The following is a 19,459-nucleotide window of genomic DNA, read 5'->3' on the forward strand; positions in this document are numbered from 1 at the left end:
GAGCATACATATACAGAAAAATATCCAGACAAGTGTCTTACTTGTTTGCACTAAAAATAAAAGCGTCTGTATATTTTCTTTCTAGGGGACACAAATGACTGATCACAAGGCAATGCATTGTCACCAAAGTTTATTTTCTGAATCCATTTTCAAAAGGCCCACTTTATTTAACCTTTATTTCCCACATTTCAAGATATCTGCAAGGAATTTAAAAGATGAAAGAACTGGTCATACACTAAACCTGGATAATATCTTTATTTTGTTAAATTCAATCAAAAAACTTGCACCAAAAAAATAATAAAGTAGAAAAAAATAACACTCCCACCTAAAACTGAAAAAGCATTACCCCACATATAAAATAATTCTACTAATATTCAATCCGAGATACTAGATGTTAGATTTCACAAGACTTGTACTGTACATGTTAACTACTGTATGCTAACATTATTGCTAACAAGCTAATAATTAGCAGGTATAACATTTACCATACTCACAATCTTATTTAAGCATGCTAGCATGCTAACATTGGCTAATTCCCCCTGCGTGGCAATCGTATTACTGGATAGTATTCATGAAATTACACTCAAAACCATCAGTTACTATGTTTACATGGACACCAATATTCCGACTGTTGACCTTCATACAGAATAAGACATCATGTTGATTATGTTGTTTACATGAGTTGCTAATAGAATTCAATTCAATTCATATTCCTGTTTACATGTCACAGAGCAGTCTTGTTAGGACTCATCACTATGTCCACTAAGCCATTATGTCCGATGTCAATCCGACAGATTTAAAACCCCAACTTGAAATAGCATCTTGTTTACACCCAGGGCAAATGTCATCAAGCAGTTGGTTACTGCCATATGCTGATGTCACAAAATTCAATGAAAACTCCAGCAGGACCTTTTAATGTTATTAAGACATATACATGTCCACATAATCTGATTTAGCTTGGAATACTCCACATTTCTTGAATATTGCTTATTCTGAGTAGGACCTTATTCAGGTTAAAGTAATCAATAAATTCTCTTTATATGACATTGTCTTATTCTAGTGTCTTGATCGGATTAATATTGAAATGTTGCTGTCCATGTAAACATATTCACTGTTAACAACATGGTAATCATATAGAGACAAAGGTGGAAGATGACAGAAAGTGATGTGGCTTCATGGGTACCACTGATACATGCTACAAACCAGGTTTTATGGCAATTCATCTATAAATGTTGAGATATGCAAGTTTGAACCAAAGTTGTGGGCAACATGCTTATTGCATGGCCCCAAAAATAGTATTTCCATCTAATAGCAAATCAGAAAATGCAATAACCCACTTAAAATGAACAGTACCCATTCAGGGAGACAACTTTGCACATTAGTACATTGACTAGGGGTGTAGCCATGATGCACGCAGAGAATGAGTTGACCTTTTTTTTGCCAGTTTTCAGTGTAAGCATTTGTAAAAAAAAAATTATTCAGAGTATCTGATAGCATATCTGTGTGTGTATCCAATTTGTTCTCCCACTCAGCTTTGCAATGGAGTGAAAGAAACGACCTGTAGTTCAAAAATATAGAACAGCTAACTTGCAAAAGAGATTACTTTTTTTGTTCATTTATTCTATTTGCACATCGTCTGCTGCAGTTGTTCCAAATGAGTCCTGCAGCTCATCTTCTCTGTCAGTTTAAGTGTACATGGAAAGGTACATCCACTGTAAATAAACATAAGATAGATTATTCATTTGCTTCTGCATTTCTGCTAGATGCTCAAAATCGTCATCACTTCATCACAGAGAATTAACAATTTCCTGTAGAAACAATAGTGGAATTCTATTTGAAACAAAGGTGATTAACAATAAGACATTTTCAAATCAACACCTGTGCAGGTTATGAAAAGATAAAACCATTTTAAGATACTCTCAAAAAAATATTTAAGAACTCTGTAGAGCTTGTGTTACCTCTGATTCACCAAGAGTCATGGCCGTTCCATCAGACAGCTGCTTGAAGACTTCTATTGAGAAAAAAGCAACGTGTTGTTACTAAACGCTTTAAGTGAAATAATCATATCCATTAAAATGCAATGGACAATGGTACAGAGCAGCTCTGGCTTGCTAAAACACTACACAACACAAAATTCTCCAAATGGTAATAAGTGAAGGGACTTATTGAAAGTTATTGGACTGCTGAGAAAGATTGAACGTTATGTTTCCACTTCACCTTAAACTCTAGTATCCTGTACTGTTGCCAGGGATTTATTACACAATAACTACTGAAGTGATTTATCTGAAACTTGGTGAAAGGGTAGGGTATAGGCCATGGAGGGCAGATATTTTTTTCACTTTAACATGACAAGGTAGGATGTTAGCCTTGGTGGATGTAAGCACTCTCTAGTACTTAATGTTGTATCTCCCCTTGACTGAAAGAGTATTTTTGCCAGAGAAGAAAGATGATTTTAAAGAGGATTGATAGAAGTCATCTTTGTCAACCTGGAGAAGAGTGGAGGTGGCTCAAGACACCAACTGTCCACCACTGCTGTCCTGAGTTCTCTCCCAGACAGTTAAATACGCATTCACACCTCAACTCATGCAGCTCTAGTGCAGGGGTGGCCCCTAAACAAGACTGTTTGATCCGGCCCTCGGGATAATTCATTAATAAATACATTAAAAAAAAGAAATGACAACAATGACCATTTTGACCATTGCTCACGTGAACCAGAAATCTGTGAAGTATGACTTAAACTTTTCATTGGTCGCACCGGTCCGCCTAACATTTAGCTGGTGTGTGTGAGAGAATTTTTGACCATCCTCCTACAGTAAATCTGTTCACCAAGGTCTTGAAGGATGATGACAGAGGAGAGAGAGGCTGTTCTAGCAGGGAGAAGTTGCTCAGTGACAGCAAGGAGGGCAGTCTCATTTGAGTTGCCTGCCTTGAACAAGACTGGTGAGGATCAAGAAGGTTGTTGTGGTGGAGATAGGAGGAGATGTTGATTAAAGATAGCACCGTCAAGTGTTTGGAGACAAAAGTAAGAAGAGAGACAGATCTGTATATGTTTACTTCAGACGGGTTGAGGGTGGGTTTCTTGAGAAGAGGGTTCACTCTCTCCTCTTTAAGAGAGTTAGGGAAACAGACAGTTGACAGGGAAGTGTTGATAAGATCGGTGAGAAAAGAACGTGAGAGGGGATGGGGTCAAGGGGGCAGGTGGTTGGGTGGGCAGAAGTTACCAGGGTAAGATCTTGATTGGGAGACAAGGGGGAGAAAGAGGAAAGTGAAGGGGATGAAGATGAAGTTGATGGAAAGGTAATTACAGAAGGTGGGTTTGGGAATGAGGAGCGTATGTCATCTATCTTTTTATAAAGTAGTTGACAAAGTGGCTTAGTAGAAGGGGGGAAAGAGGAGGGGGACTGGGGGGGTCAACGAGGTTGGAAAAGATGGAGATGATTTTTTGGGGGGGTTGGTAAATGAGGATTGTAATTTTTGTTTGGTAAAAATAGCTTTTGGCTGCAGAAATAGTGGCAGAGAAGGAAGAGAGGAGACATTAATAAGTGAGCAGGTCATCAGGGTGTTTAGACTTTCGCCATTTCCTTTCTGATGCTGGCATATTGGCTTTGTCGGCTTTCCAAATGCACTTACGGGACATGCAGTCGAAGCGAAGGATGAGACTGATGAAACTCTCCAGTGTCATGTGTCCAGAGGAGGCACCGTAGCGCAGAGCCATCAAATTCAGCATGTCATCGCTGACACGCTTTCCTGAACAATAGACATCAGACAAGAGTTCAGAACATATTTCATTATTTTCATTACTGATTCATCTGCAGATTATTTGTAATAGGACTCTCATACTGTTGTATTTTGTTGTAAGGAGGTTTGAATAGAACAAAACCACAGTGAAAGGGAGAATGTTTAAAAATTGGCCAATTTTTGAATTCATAAATAAAAATATAGGGGGCAGCATATTGCCAAAAAGCTATGTTGTCCACTCAGTTTAACAAGATAATTCAGGATCTCAATATTTGCAGCAATGGAGTCCAATTCATTACTGTAATGAAAAGAATGTGCTCTGCATATATTAAAAGGGTTATAACCCCTAACCCTATCACAAAAATTATTGACCAAAAAAGACAGCAGAGGGGGTATTATGCAATACATCGGCAACGCAGTTAATGACGTTAATGTTTCTGATGTTTTCAAAGGATGAACTGCAATGTCTTACAATTTTTTACAGTTTGTAAACAATAATAATAAAACACTATATTTGAAAAGCACAAGAAATGTAGCTCAAAACGTTTTACAACAAATTTATTATATGGGCAAAACATGCTCTGACCAGCAGGATCCCTCTTCAGCTCTTCACTATTTACTGTCTCATTCCCGTTTTCTCTGCCGCTGAATTTCCTGTTTCTCCATTGTCTCTACCAATTAAAGACACAAGCCCCCCCAAAAATGACCCATTAAGAATTAACTACCCATTATCGATACTGCTTATTTTTTGAGGGTCGCTGGGGGGCGGATCACAGGGACTAACCACTATTTACTTTCACATTCACACTCACGGTTAATTTAGAGTCTTCATCAACCTATCCCCAATCTGGACATAAAGACAACGGCCAAACTGGGATCTGAGCCAACAACCTTCTTGCTGTGAGACGACAGAGCAACCCACTAAACCACTGTGCCGCCCATAACAATGTGACGTTAGATGGAAAATCCCAGTTGAAGTGTATTGCTTGGTGGAAAACGGTGAAACCTCTTTCCCATGTCACAGTCTGACTGACCATTGAGTACTTCGTCCACATCTGGTGGATACCTTATTTATTTGGCACCTGGTTTCATAGCATTGCTTTGTGTTCAAAATTATTTGGGTATTTTCTGTCTTTGTACACAGTTCATTTGTTTTCAAACAAGGGGGGATACTCCTACAAGGCAGTGACGTCTGCCCACAGTAGACAAAAAGAACAAGTTTATCATCCACCTGAGGCCATGACAGCATTCCTGAGCTCATTCAGAGACAGTGTTCCTGTAAGTGAAACGTCTTTTTGGGAGAAAATGTCCTGTGTAAAAAAAACAACAACAGTTTAGTGAAATTATGAGGTGATCAGGAAGATCACACACGGTCAGGATTTAAAGCACGATGTATCCTAACACTTCATTAGAGTAGTGATGTAATAATTATGATGTAACCAGTCGTTGGATCCTTTTACCTTGTACACGATGACCTTCTTCCACAGACGCAGGAATTCCTCACCATTCAGTTTGCCCGTGATAGACGTCTTTAACCCAACATTAAGGTATTAAGTCAGAATGCTGTTCAATGTGTCCACCTGACTTTTAAATCTATTCATAACTTTGAAATGAACAAAAGGGCAGACAGATCTCTGCATGCACAGCGCTCATATCACTACATTCTAGTGTAGCATAAACATCACGTAGGATACATCCATCAGAGAAATCATGCTGCGACAGGCATCGATGCTGAAGCCTCCAGATTTCAAATCTCCTGAACAAAAACAAAAAATAGCAGGAGATTCAGTTTGGCCAAAACTCAGCAACTAAGCAATGCAACAAAAGATAATTACATTCGAATAATTTAACCAAAGTTTTCAAACCTTTCAAGATTTGGTCATTTAGAATCGTCTGGAGCATCTCAGCGTCCACTTCTTCATACTGGAACAGAAATCAGAAAAATAAGTCAGAGTAATAATAATAATAATTATTGTTATAATAATAATAATAGGGTACACAGGGCACACGCATGAATGTTTCTCTTACGTACAACAGATTGCAAGTAGTGACAGCCGCACAACAGTGAGAGAGAAGTTCTCGTGTGCACCACTGCAGCTGAAACTATTTGTTTGAATATAAGATTGATCTTGTTTCTGTATGCTTGGAAGCTGGGGGATACAGCTAACCTGGCAATTTTCAAAAATAACCCAGTGTCATACGTCTTTCATCAAATTCTTGGAAAGAAAGCAAATAATACTTTTTAATATGTTGTCCTATTGTCTGAAGACACATAAATTACCTTGTCAGAGTATTGACGGAAAAACTTTCTCTTATTTTGGTCATCCACTACATTTTCGTCTGGTGTTTTCTGAAAAAGACGGAGTGTTCAGTTCCAGCTGAGCTAAGGTAATACATATATATATATGCATGTATCATATATGATCAATGCAATCAGTAAAGAACATGGATCAAAGCAGAAACACCAAAATGATATTTACACAGAGGGTCAATTATAAAATCTTGTGCACCTCTTCTGTTTTGTTGTGTTCGTGGTTATGGCCTCCAGAATCCTCACTGAGAGGAAGAACATAAGTCGTCAGTACTCGTGGTCATTGCAGGGAATTATCACATTAGGCTACCTAATTACAGTAACAAGTAGTGTTAGGGGTTAAAACTTGAGATTCAGTAATTAATAACTACAGACCTTCACATAAGAAAATAATTTGGCTTTATTTTTCTGGAGTAACAAAATAATTGTCAGTTTTTCTAAATTATAGTAATAATATTCATGAGAAAAATAAAGGTGTTCTGTTTTTCTGGATGAACAATATTATTTTCTCATTTCATGAGGAAAAAAATGCAGTTTTCTTTTGGGTCACAAGATAGCCTTCCTCACAATCGCCAAATAATCTTGAATTTCGCATAGAGAGCAAACATGTCCCACCTGTGTAGTTTGATCCTGTTTGATTTGGGTTTGGGTTCAAGACACTGGGAGATAATTGTGTCTTAAGTAAGATAGATAGAGAGCTTCTAGCAGGATTTTGAACAATCTTGTTTATTTACAAAAACAGAGCAGAATTTATTTCTCAATTGAGTGAAATACGTTTCTATACTTTTCAGACATGAACCCTGGAGAATGTCCGCAACATTGGGTACAGACTTTCTCCAGATGTTGCCTTTCACACGAGGAACGTAGCAGCTGTTCAACACACCCACTTTCCGGATCTCCAGCTGTGTTCTCACATTGTCTTATTCAGACATTCTCCAGAGTTCTTACTATATATCGTACTTAACATATGACCAATAAAGGAATCTTAATCTTAATATTAATCACTATCCTTTGAGTCCAATGACTTAATTCACTTCATCACGGGAGCAGTGTTTCAAGTACCCTCAGCAAGACAGGACACACAGGCTACTCTTGCAGAGCTGCTAAAAGACCAGCAGATGTCAGTGTGGTTGTGCTGGGAAGATGAATCAATGCTTTTATATATTATTTATTTATTTATTTTAAGGAGCTGGCAGGAGAAACTCTCCAGAACATTCAGAGATTCTCAAACATTTTTGAAAGCAGCATAATATTAGACATTAGAAGGACCAGACATTAGATTGAACGTTGACATCAGTTTGGTCTTTGCATGTACAGTGTTCAGACTGGTATTTTGTCATTGTAATGTCTTGTAGGATATGCTATGTGGCATATACAGATAAACTGTACATCTACAACACTTTGAAAGCTAATGAGTGAGATTTAAGTGACTTACTGCACTTGAGTCTCGGCCGTGGACAGGATGGTCAGGATGAAGGAGGCCGTCTCATTGGGATGGTAGGTGGACGGCACAATCAGGTATTCACCAGGCTTCAACATGACGAACTCCATCACCTCACGTGCGTCCAAGTAGTTTTTAGTTTGGGCCACAGCTTTGTTTCTGCCGAAGAAAGAGGCTGGGAACCTCCCTTTGTGTGCCTTGTACTGTAATGCCAACAATAAGCAGATATTTAATTTCTATGCAGCTCAGCTCAATCTCCAGTATAGACGGGCAATGTGTGAGAAATGTTACTTACTTCTTTGGTCACCTTGGATGAAACCAGAGGAAAATGAAGTTTGTGTTGGGGATAAAACAAAACATTTGACATTATGAAGTAAATAAAATAAAGTAAATGCACACCATGGAATTCAATTTCCCACTGGTACGTTTAACATGATGACATGTAATGGCTGAACCCACAGAACTATTTAATTTGTATCTTTATGTGACTATTTTCAACTTAGTTCAATGCATGAACTATTTAAAGTTTAATCCAAATGTGACACAAACAAAAAACAACAACAAAACCCGATAAAACAAAACTTACCTCAAATACGTGGAGTCCAATGTGGAGATTTTGGACCAAGCGTCTGTTCCTTTTGTCGGGCATTTGCATGAGAGACATCAGAAAGTTTCTTTCCCCCTGGTTCTCTGAACATTCACTGAATAATTTGCCGACCTTGATCCGATACTGTGGATTAGTGGAGAATTTTTCTGGAAGATTGAAGGAGACAAAACGTGAAATACAAACTTACTGCAGCCAGTTCATCCATGATTGCAAAATTCTGCTTTGTGTGTATGGAGTCTGGTGTGCGCCAAAGAAATAATTATAGACTTTAGATTTTGATTTTGATTTGTTAATAATTTCTTTCTACATTTTGAAAGGTGATTATAAATTCATCAAATAAATTGGAATGTGATCTTTTAACTGGCAAATGATTAGGCCCAGCTCTATTTTTCAGTCTTGTGGCTGTTATCGTGTTCCATCTCACATTTGTCTCTGGTTTTACTATTTACAGTTTCCATTTGGAGTCATGTTTGCCTCTTTTAGACAGTACAGAGCAGAACAGTGAAACTGTCTCTGTATCTCTGTAAGATGCAAAAACTGTTTAACTTATTTACAGATATTTGGAAAGTACCATAGTTCTCCGTGGATCCTCCAGCCGTGGTTCCTGCAACCCATCTGCCCTCATAGAATGACGACTTCCAATGGCATGAGGAGCTTCCATCAAGGAAGTCTGGACACAGGCAGCAGATGTCAAGATCCTCGTAGAGCTTACAGAAGTTTTCCAGTGTCATCCTGTCCAAATCAGAAATTGATTTAGTTAATTATCATCACTGAATTATGAGTATGATAGAATTAGTATTTAATAACTCTTTGATCCATAAGAGGAAAAAAAAATGTATTCTGTGGCAGTCACTTGAGCGAAAATATACTGCTCGGAGAGTATATGAACATAGTGCCTGATACACAGTACTTATTTTTAGATATATAACTCTGTTTTTTATCAACACATTAGTGCATTTTTACCCCAAACTATAATGTAACAAAAGATGTGTTACAATAATAATTATAATTTTTTGCCTTTTTAAGAAAGATATCAAATTTTGATTCGAACATACAACACACTTACCAAAACTCTCCATCATCTCTCACTGAAAGGCACATTTCACGATCCTGAGGACTCACAGTTTGCCACAAAGGCGAACTTTAGTGAAAGTTTTACAATGAGAGAGGAGGAAAGAAACATAGTTAAATATAAAAAGATGCATACACACACACACACACACACACACACACACACACACACACACACACACACTATAGTTGTGAGGACAGTAATTGACATAATGCATTCCCTAACCCCTTACCCTAACCCTAACCATCAAAACTAAATGCCTAACCCTAACCCTAAACCTAAAACCAAGTCTTAACCCTCAAAAAGCCAATTTAATTTGTGAGGACCAGCCAAAATGTCCTCAAACTGTCAAAATGTCCTCACAATGATGGGATAGAACCAAAATTTGCCCTCATAACATATACATGTATTGACATAGATTAACATATAAATATAAATATATATAAAATACAATACAACTGCCTCCAAAGTATTAAAGCTAATTAAAGACAGTAATAGAAAGGCGTCTTGTCTCTTGTTTCAGATATCCTCAATCCCTTCATATGTGACTAACAAAAAAAGGTGACGGTGAAAACATCAGCAACATGTTATTTAGTGAGGGTAAAATAACTTCTATCTTTATAAATCTTCATAAAACATTTGCTGGGTAGTCATTCTTACTGATCGCTCCACTCTCCTTTCCATTCTGTTTTGCCCCAGGGGTTCCACAAACGCACCAGGTTCACGAGTCTCCCTTGGCTCATAAACTGACGAGTAATCAGCAGCAGAGAATAAATCAGGGATATTTATACAAACACAGAATTCTGTATGCTGCCATGCCTTCAATGCAAATATGACTATTTACCTGTTTCACACCTGTGACAGTATAGGCATGGCCTTGGACCAATCCATTTGGCAACACATTGTTGGCAGATGTCTTCTACAAGATAGAGGTGTACAGTATAGAGAGATGTCACTGAAATGGGATTGATAGACTCCACATATGCTGAAGGTACAGTTCTGAAATTTATGAGTTAACAACGTGTAGTAAAAACTTAATTGCACTTCTTAAATAACATTAGACTTAAACTAAATTAACCTGGTACCAAACACACCCATTTAAATGCACAAGCCTGAAAATAATGTACTCAAAAACCAAAAGGGAAATTGCCAATTTGATGACATCAACAAGAAAATTAAGTGAACTCTTGATGTGACAGCTGAATTGACTGGAATAAATGCTCTCATGCATTATTGGACCCATTCAAAACCCTGACCCCACCCTCTCTCGCTACCACATACTTTAACTACAGCTTCGAGCACTTAATCTTTTCCTTCAGGCATAGGCTGTTAGTCAAATGCCAAAGGTAATTACATACAGTTGAACTGTTCTTATGCTCTACAGATCATTTTCTGAGTTATTGAGTCTTGGCAGCCACTGCTGGCCTTTTACGTTGAGGTAATTATACTGGAATCTGAAGTGCATATAAGGGATTGATCAAACTGTAAATTAAACCAAACTACTGTTTAATGATTTTATCTTCCTGCTATGAAAACACAAAATGTTGGAAGCTAGACAGGTCTATTAACACTTCCATCTTAGATACTGCTCTCGGACAACCTTAGATTATCTAAGCCTTGAGATGCTTTGAAGTTAAGCTGTCAACTCTGTGGTTTTGTGTTGTAAATAAATGCTTACCCCCAGAGGAGTCCCACAGCCCATCAGGGAAATATTTTGTCCAGCTCTTGTCATCAGCTCCCACAGGTCCGGAGGAGGTTCTGTGAGGTTAACGCACATGTGGACACCACCAGTGAAGTCCACCATAGCCTCAGCAGGAGTTCCAGCATTCATGTCTGCGTATGAACCACACACCCTGACAGCAGGTGTTAAATTACTTTCAAAGACTTTCAGAAAGTAAGATCAATGTCACTCTGAGACTATGAGGACTGTGTGACTGAGAAATGCATTGTTTTTCATACTTGGCATAGGCTTTCTCCAGCAAAGCAGGCCAGAACTCAGTCGGGGTTTTGGATTGGACGAAGATTAATCTGCCATCAACTGTTGGTAGCTTGTCATCAATGATAATATCCACCCATTTCCCAAACCTCCAAAACTGAATATTTGAGAATATGAAGACGGTTTTAGCAAAATTAGATGTATATAATTGATCAGAACCTATTTTTTTGGATGATGTTGGCAATATTTACCCTGAAGTGGAACAGCCCGCAGTAGTCCTCATTAAAACTTTGTTCAAGAGGAACAACTTGCTTTAGTATTGAATTCTGGAATGTCAGAGCTCCGATAGATGCAAGGAACCAGCAGTTTCCTAAGTAAAATAGAGCCATTGAGTTGTCAGGACAGTATGTTAAGCAGACATGACAGTAATGTTTCTTTAAACAGGTTTACGTCTAAGAAACATTCAAGTATGCTAACACAGCCAAGAGGCAGAATACACGTTGGTACAGTGGTTATTGTAAGTTCTTACTGTCCCATGAACACAGATGAGGTTAGGTTTGACAACATGGATGTCTTCTCAGTATCATTACACTGATGCACGAGCATTACTTTTTCTGAACATTCTAAACCACATGCTGGAATTCAGACTGCTGTGCATAACCACCATTATCTTTCAGACTCGACTTGTTACCTTTTCATCTCGAGGTACCATGATTCATTGAGCTTTGATTAAATGAAAATTCCATATTTAAATAAGTATATAATAAGTAAAATACATTGTAAAACAGGGATTATTTCTATGTCGCCCGGAGTCCGTTCCACAGAGAAAGAGAACAAGTGGCGACTTTAAATCCTTAAAATATTGTTGAAGGAGAGGCTTAAGGATTTTGGATTGTTTTCTTCCAAACTTTTAAAGGGCTGTGCTCTGCGACATACTATGTCTCACACATGCTAAAAAACTGTGCAATGGACACAATTACCGCTGTTGCACCTGTGCAATACAATGTTGTGTGTGTGTGGACTTTACAAGAGTTTGTGTACTTGCTTGTAAGGGAGTTGACTTGATGACGCATCACTATTTTACTTGGCAGCTATAGTCTGTCGTGTGATTTAAAACCATGTCTCCATCAAACACCAAATCCCACAATTCAAACAATCAAACACTTAAAAAATTAGCCTGAAATGTTGTTCTTGGGGCTAGTAGGTGATACACACACACACACACACACACACACACACACACACACACACACACACACACACACACTTTGTTTTCTGTTATTAGTGAGTTACTCACTAATATATATATATGATGTTATTAATTTAAAGAGAGGCAAACTGTTAATTTCAGTATATTGAAGTTTTTATACATTTGTAATGTCCATGCAATAAAGACAATGTTTATCTGAAAACATGACTTACCCACAATTACTTGCCTACAATGCAACAAGTCATTGCTTGTCATTTAAAGTACCTGTATAAGTGCGCAATACCTGTTTTCAGATACCGATAACAGCACAACCCCGTGCCGGTGACAACATGGGTGAACATGTTTGAAACTGAATACATTGGGCTTGTTTGGGCTTGAAATGCTGTTTTCTGCAATTTCATGAGGATGCAGTTGTGCCACTTGGCTGTGTGGGCATCTCTTAATGACATTGCTGTAAAACAAACTCATTTATTGTTGTGAATCAAGCAAGTTTCCTACCAAGCAGGCCTTGACCAAAGTCAAATCTGGAGACCCCATCAACAACAAAAGATGGATTGGAAACTATTTTCTGAAACAGAGGAATTATTTACACGTTATTGTTGAAGGTTTTAATATTTCAACTGTGAGAAAATAATATTGCAATATAATATTACTATGGCCTGCCTTGTCAGGTTGGTCATTCATCTGAGCTCTCTGTCCTTAAAAAGTATTGGTAATGGGACTCTCTGCTACACAACAGCTAACACAAGCTAACAATAAACAAGTGACATAGTAAAACACTTAACAGGAGAGAGACCAGGAGGTGACAGAACAAAGCAGGTCACAATAATTTGTAACTACAGTATGTTGGCCTGTTATTGCTCGGTCGGTAACGTGCCATGACAACATAAATGATCACTAGTGTGTTAGTGTTATCTTGTTTTTTGCCCTATGGTACAAAATAGCTTTAAGCTTTGAGAAAAATTCACATTGCAGCTTTAACCAGCCGAAAGTATAAGCTACTCGCTTGTGGATTTAAATAAACACAGATAGACAGTCACTTGAGTTTGCCTTTTTAACGACATGTTCATTTAACCATGAACTTGGATAACTGTTATGCTAAATCCCATCTTTTCAGCTACCACACCACTCACCCCTGGTCTCAGCCACACCACACGGTCCAGGTCAGTAGGTTTCAGTAACCCTTGGCCGATGGTGTTACTGTCAGGGGGGAACATCTCATCAATGTACCTTACTCGTCGGCTGAGGCAGTACTGTTTCATCTGCTCGTAGTCTTGGTTGAGGAAGCTAATGGGGTTGGTGATGGTCCCATAGCCACTTTTCTGATGCCGTGCATTGATGATGTTCATACACACACCAGAGGTAGGCATTGCTGCAGTGGTTGAGCTCTGTTCAGAAAAAAATAAGTATCAAGTAATGGGATTTGTAAGAAATGGTTACCACATTTAAATTAAGTGTGGGAATGGTATAACCTTTTGTTTAGGCCAACATCGTTAAGTAGTTAAGAAATATAGAGGAAAACTTATGTCCAGAAATAATGGCATGGAGAATCCAGGTCCAGGCACTCAAAGTGGTTTGAAAAATGTAAACAGCCTTTATTTCAATGGGCTTGAAGCATTAAAATAATCCGATGCGTATCGGTTTATGTCTTCATCAGGGTGTACTGACACATAGAGACAAAGAGGGATTATTTGCATTTGCGTTTGATTTTGTCCCCGCCCCTGGCACCAGAGCTTATTACTTCAATACCTGACACTCTTAAAGTTTTATCGCTCCCATGTTGGGCTTTTATGTAGTGTTTGGCCATAGGATAATTCAGATTCCCTGTATGGAGGGCATACCTATTCTCGGCCACTCTGTCCCTCAGCCTCCTTTTAGTGAGGCCTACAATGAAACAACCACAAGAACATCAATTTGGTACACAACATGGGCGGTGCTACATTTTATGAAACTGGTGATAGGATAGATTTTGTTGGTAAATACATCACTAAAAATGTTTTTAACCATATTGTTACAATAATTGTAATTACCACAGCAGAGGTTGCTCTTGGGTTGGTGAAGCCAAGTGTCAGGTTTAGGAGCATGAAGTTAACTCCTGACTAGTTTGTCCTTGGTAGTTGAGGCCCTTCTGAAACTGACCCCTGGGGTTCAATGAATACCTCCCGTAAGGAATGATTGCTCTCAATGATGTCCCGATTTTTCTTTATGATATGTTCCATCTGGACAGCTTATTTGCTATAATGTGTAACAAAGTAAGTTAAACCATTAGATAATACCCTTAATACTTCTAAAGTGTTCCTCAAACATAGTGGAAAGAAATGCATTTAGAACATTTGCCCATCTTTGTGATTAGATGAATCACAGCAATACAAGAAAATACATGGACTTTTAGTTTCCTGACATGCTGCCAACATCACCAGCACCTGCAGCAGAAGCACTGATACCTACAGTTGTTGTTGTTGTCACATTGCCAAAGATGTAACAGATGCATTTCTCAGCCTTTGCATGCACCATAGTCCAGAATACATAGTACAGAAAAATACAGGCAACAGAGTCAATTTCCTTTTTCACAATATTAAATTGTGACGAGAAGTTAAAGAGCAAAGTTATCTACTCTTGTGATCACCACACTTTTTTTCAGTTGTGGTTGTTATGTAAGATTGCAGTAGAAGTAAGTTATTTTCAATGTCTCCTGTGTAACAACAATTGTTCAATAGAGTTACATAAGTGTAAGTGACATTGAAATTGGCTTCTTCAGCAGCCACACAGAGAAAGTGTTAGGGTGGATCAAAACATATGAGAGAAGAAGCTCTCGTTCTGGCCACGACTCTCAGTGTACAATTACGTCTACCTGCATTTTTACCTGTAAGCAGACAGGTCTAGACAGATCAGACAGATACAGAGATAGATAAATGTGGGCAGCCACCGGTAACCAGTGAAGGGAGCGGAGGAGCGGAGTAGTGTGAGTGAATTTAGGTTAAAGACCAGTCGAGCTGCTGCATTCTGGATGAGCTGCAGAGGTCGGATGGCACTAGCAGGCAGACCAGCCAGGAGGGATGAATAAAAAGCCAAACAGAGCCTTCCAGTCAGTGGTGGAGGGTCAGTGTGCCTTCAGTCTGCAGACCAAGTTGATCTCCAGAATGGCTCCTCTTTAGAAATGTGTCATTAAAGTAAAAGCACAATGCTCATTTTGTTGCTGCAATGCTTTATGTCAAGCTATATTACAAAGCTTTATTTTGAAGAGTTGTGGACATGCAAAATATGAAAAATAACATTGGTTCAATAAATCTTTCTCTAAGTTATATATATGCCACACAAATGAAAAGTATTAAACAAATGCAGTTTAATTTCTGGAAGGTAAAAAACATCAATAAAAACCTAATCTGGTTTTCTAACTTCACTCTGCTCCATCGACTGTTTGTAAAAAGCTCTGCGCACAATGTCCTGCACACAAACAATAAAAAGTGACAGTACATTGTTGAACAGTTTGAGGAGGACTCACTAATGACAAGGAATAGTTCTGACTTTTTTCTGTTGTTTTATTACGTCTAAAGTGTACGTATGTTGCCATTGACTTTAATTGTATATTAGAGTCTGGTGCCACAAAGTTTACCCTTTAAACTCCAGAGGTGTTTTGTTGACTCAAACACTTCACCCACACCTCCATTGGCATAGTGGTGAGTAGATGATGAGTGCATTTTCATTTTTTGGTGAACTATCCCTTTAAAGGGCCCATATGGTGTAAAATACATTTTCTGGGCTTTTACTATCCGTAATTACTTTGAAGGGGTCAGTAGGGACCCTCAAAGTATGAAAACAGTCACTCCGCGGACTTTTTAACTCAGTCCATTCTAAGAAATATGTTATCGAAACGTCCCCTTTCGTACTTCCTATCGGTTCTTATTCTTCTATAGTGGTATCCAAACATTACAACATGACTTTCAGCTGTGTTTACCAGAGTAAATTGTCTTGTGTCACTCAAAGTGCAGTCAGCCAATTAGAGGAGGGGCTCAAAAGGCAGGTGAAAACAGCCTGTTCTGTCTGCAGCTCCAGAGAGAGGCAGGAGAGAGGACATGGAAATACACATTGCAGCAGTACTTTCGACTTTAAACCACTGATATATCATCTTAGGGGTACCAATACCTCTAATTAAATCCAAGAAAGTTGTAAAATATGGGGCCTTTAATGTCCAATCTTTTGTCGGGTTAGAAAGAGGGACACACTTCTCAAGTTCCCAGAGAAAGGACATTTTTCCACATGGTAAAGTTTTATATTGTAAAACTTCATGCCATGAACAATCTCATGAAGTGACACATTCTTTCAACATTATCAAACATAATTATTTAACCTCTCACTGATAAACCCACTATGCTTTACATGAATATTAGTCTTGACTTTGTGGTGTACTTCCACAGAGAAACACAATGTCTTTGTTTTGATTGAAGTAAGAAATATGCAATTTCAACAAATAATAATTGGTGAATAACAATAAATAATACATATTAATAATCATAATAGGACACATGGTGCTAAAGAGAAGGATGACTTACGATTTTATCCATTCTCACCTAAGTGTTTGTTAGATTTCTATTCAAAAAAATGAAAACAATGTCTACAAGGTATTTGTAGCAATTGTCTAATGTCTCATGTCCACCCTGTGGTATCTGCCGTGTTTAGTTTATTTATTATTCAGTTTTTTCCTTTGATATATAAACCATCATTTTTATAAAACTTTTGCAGTTCAATAGAAAATATAGTGTATATATATAGTGTATGGCAGCCATTCCCAAACTTAAGAATGCCGCGGCCCAATTTGAAAACTGAACAATTTGTGCGGCCCACCCACACCTTTAATCACAACTATATGATCCACACACAGGACTAGAATCAACTATTACCATACATATTGTAAGCTATTTTATTTAGTGGCTTTATTATGGAAGGTTGGTGTGTATAAGCAGGGTGTTGGTTGGGACTCTTGTTTTGAAGGGGTTCTAACAGAAGTGGGTTCTGTCGGGGAGAGAAGTTTTGGAAGAGTGCAGGAAAATAAACGGGTGTGTTGTCCCGATTCAATAACCATCTTTCGTGTCCTCGGCTCGGCTACAATATTATTCATTATATAGCAAAAATAATTGTATATGAACGTAGGCATATGCAGTGCAAATCCAATAACATCCACATTTAAGCGTAACAATTTGCAAAGCAACCAATGTAAAAAAAAACATGAAGTGCAAATAGTGGATTGTTAAAAATATTTTCTTGCTGTTTGTATAACAGAGCACGACAAGAATATCAGGGAGAAGAAAAACACATTTGAGGCATAACCATATTTACTTAAGGCGTTTAAGGGCCCCCCCTCACATGTGTCGCTATCACATGTCCATAAACTGACATTAACACTGCAATTCCTCTGGTCTGACACCTCAAGCAGTTTATCTCGATATACTTGATATTGAATCACATATCGTGTGAAGTGACATTGTGTCACCTGTAACTCACCCAATGAGAGGGGGGGTGTTGCCGCGTAGCTGGCTCCGATGCTCTCTCAGCGTGTTTTTAAAAGATGCTCGAGGCTTGGATAAATATTGTCCATGTTTAATTTCTAAATGGCAGCGGCGCACTTTACACGGTCCCAGGGTGTTGTTACCTTGCATCTCAGCGCACAGCACACACACAGGCTTGGGGGTTGTCCCTCTGGGCCAGCGACAGGTCCTCACTTGAGTCCTTTCTGCGAGTCCTCTTTTTAGTTTTGAATGATTCAGTTTGACTTTCTGATTCCCCTTCAGCAGCTATCCTCTGCTCCATCTTGTTCGACCCAGCAGACAACAAAGTTCTCCCTCACCTATGATTCCCCCGCTAATGATGCGTTCAAGTGTAAATGTGACGGCCAGCAAAAACAATGACACCTGCTATGTAGGTCAGATAAAATAAGAACAACGTGGAATTTATATCTCATGTCTGTGTTTCATTACCTGTGATGATTCGTTTTGTTTTTTTTTAAATCAATCATAATTTTTTTGTGGTAATCAACGCTTACTTACAAATCTGAAACTTTTTTATCTATTTATTTTCTGATGACCTGATGACCGCGGCCCACACTTTGGGAATGACTGGTGTATGCTATAGTGCCAGCATATTATAAATAAAAGCATTAGATGAATATCAGAAATAGTCATCGTAGCCTATTAGGTACTCCAAAAATGTCTTGTTATAACATATTAACAATCACATGTCACACACATACACACATACATACATACAAAACTAAACATGTGAAGATCAGCTGCCTTGCTTCACTGCACTGTGCAGGATCATTGCTTGTATGCAAATCCAAAATGTTGTTTTCTTTTGAAAGTCTTACCTGACTGGCTTGGTGAGAGGATCTGTCATGCAGTAAGAAGGAAAGGTGGATCAGGAAGTAACAGAAGACAGGCTTCCACACTTATATATTGTCTGTAAATGCCTCCAGCTACCTGGGTTTGGTTGGTTGGGGTCCCTGCGCTTCTGACCTATCTCGTACAACTTATGGCTGCTGTGGGACAGATGCAGACAAAGAGAAGGAGAGTTTCACTGTCAATGAGGATACAGCTGCCATGTTTACAGCACAGGCTGCTAATAGTATAAATGCAGTGCACTGTTGTTTGGTTGGACATCGTTAGTAACCAAGGCCAGTGCTTACAACAGGTTTGAGATCCTCATAAGAGTCAGGCTCATGTATCTCTACGTGGGCCTTCATATACTGTGTTGTCATCAATAAACAAAAAGCATCAGCTTGGGGGAAAACTGATCGTGGTAATGATAATTTACAGATTCTACATAATCTATTTCAAAAGTAGAATCCTGAAGTTATGTGCATGTGTATGTATATAGAAATAGATTATTAATGATATATTATACAGTCTATGCTGTCTCTTCTGTATCTCTGTGTAAATAGGTAATTTTGTCTAATGGTTTCAAACATGACATGTAAATATGTAAAGGTCGTCAAATAATTCTTAGAGAACTGAACAGGAAGAAACAAAGCTCTGCTCCATATTTTTTATCCCATAATATTAGCTTTCTAAGGTAATTTAAATATATGGATATACATTCTGATGGGCCTCAACATGAAAAACTAGATGGTATATAGTTTATTATATTAATC

The 19,459-nt window shown here is 38.3% G+C and overlaps 1 protein-coding gene across 2 annotated transcripts; it reads right to left on the reverse strand.

Moving 5' to 3' along the window:
• Positions 1–1,620: 1,620 nt before the first annotated feature.
• On the reverse strand, positions 1,621–18,832 carry LOC117756184 (calpain-1 catalytic subunit-like). 2 transcript variants are annotated; one of them, XM_034576578.1, is made up of 22 exons: positions 18,677–18,832; positions 13,442–13,703; positions 12,814–12,876; positions 11,357–11,475; positions 11,129–11,262; positions 10,848–11,022; positions 10,014–10,088; positions 9,830–9,915; positions 9,164–9,238; positions 8,669–8,829; positions 8,077–8,243; positions 7,786–7,797; positions 7,485–7,693; positions 6,249–6,294; positions 6,020–6,088; positions 5,604–5,661; positions 5,433–5,494; positions 5,199–5,267; positions 4,970–5,048; positions 3,631–3,747; positions 1,959–2,011; positions 1,621–1,712 (listed from the first exon to the last, which is right to left on the reverse strand). In XM_034576578.1, the coding sequence occupies exons 2-22, from the start codon at positions 13,683–13,685 to the stop codon at positions 1,686–1,688; spliced, it is 2,100 nt and encodes a 699-aa protein (XP_034432469.1). In that variant the 5' UTR covers positions 13,686–13,703; positions 18,677–18,832; the 3' UTR covers positions 1,621–1,685. The 2 variants fall into 2 exon arrangements, with proteins under 2 accessions (XP_034432469.1, XP_034432468.1); XM_034576577.1 differs by having other exon boundaries at positions 12,814–12,883; positions 13,449–13,703; positions 18,677–18,829.
• Between the last annotated feature and the right edge of the window lie 627 nt (positions 18,833–19,459).

Source organism: Hippoglossus hippoglossus, chromosome 22, assembly GCF_009819705.1.
Source record: "Hippoglossus hippoglossus isolate fHipHip1 chromosome 22, fHipHip1.pri, whole genome shotgun sequence".
NCBI lineage: Eukaryota > Metazoa > Chordata > Actinopteri > Pleuronectiformes > Pleuronectidae > Hippoglossus > Hippoglossus hippoglossus.

What these genes read in the sequence shown, in the direction of transcription:
- LOC117756184 (XM_034576578.1), bottom strand. Translation starts at nt 13,685, where the DNA reads ATGCCTACCTCTGGTGTGTGTATGAACATCATCAATGCACGGCATCAG. An exon ending in AGAGATGATGGAGAGTTTTG is followed by an intron (nt 8,830 to 9,163) that starts GTAAGTGTGTTG and finishes TGATTTGGACAG; the next exon opens with GATGACACTGGAAAACTTCT. An exon ending in TCCGTCAATACTCTGACAAG is followed by an intron (nt 5,662 to 6,019) that starts GTAATTTATGTG and finishes TTTCTGTTCCAG; the next exon opens with TATGAAGAAGTGGACGCTGA.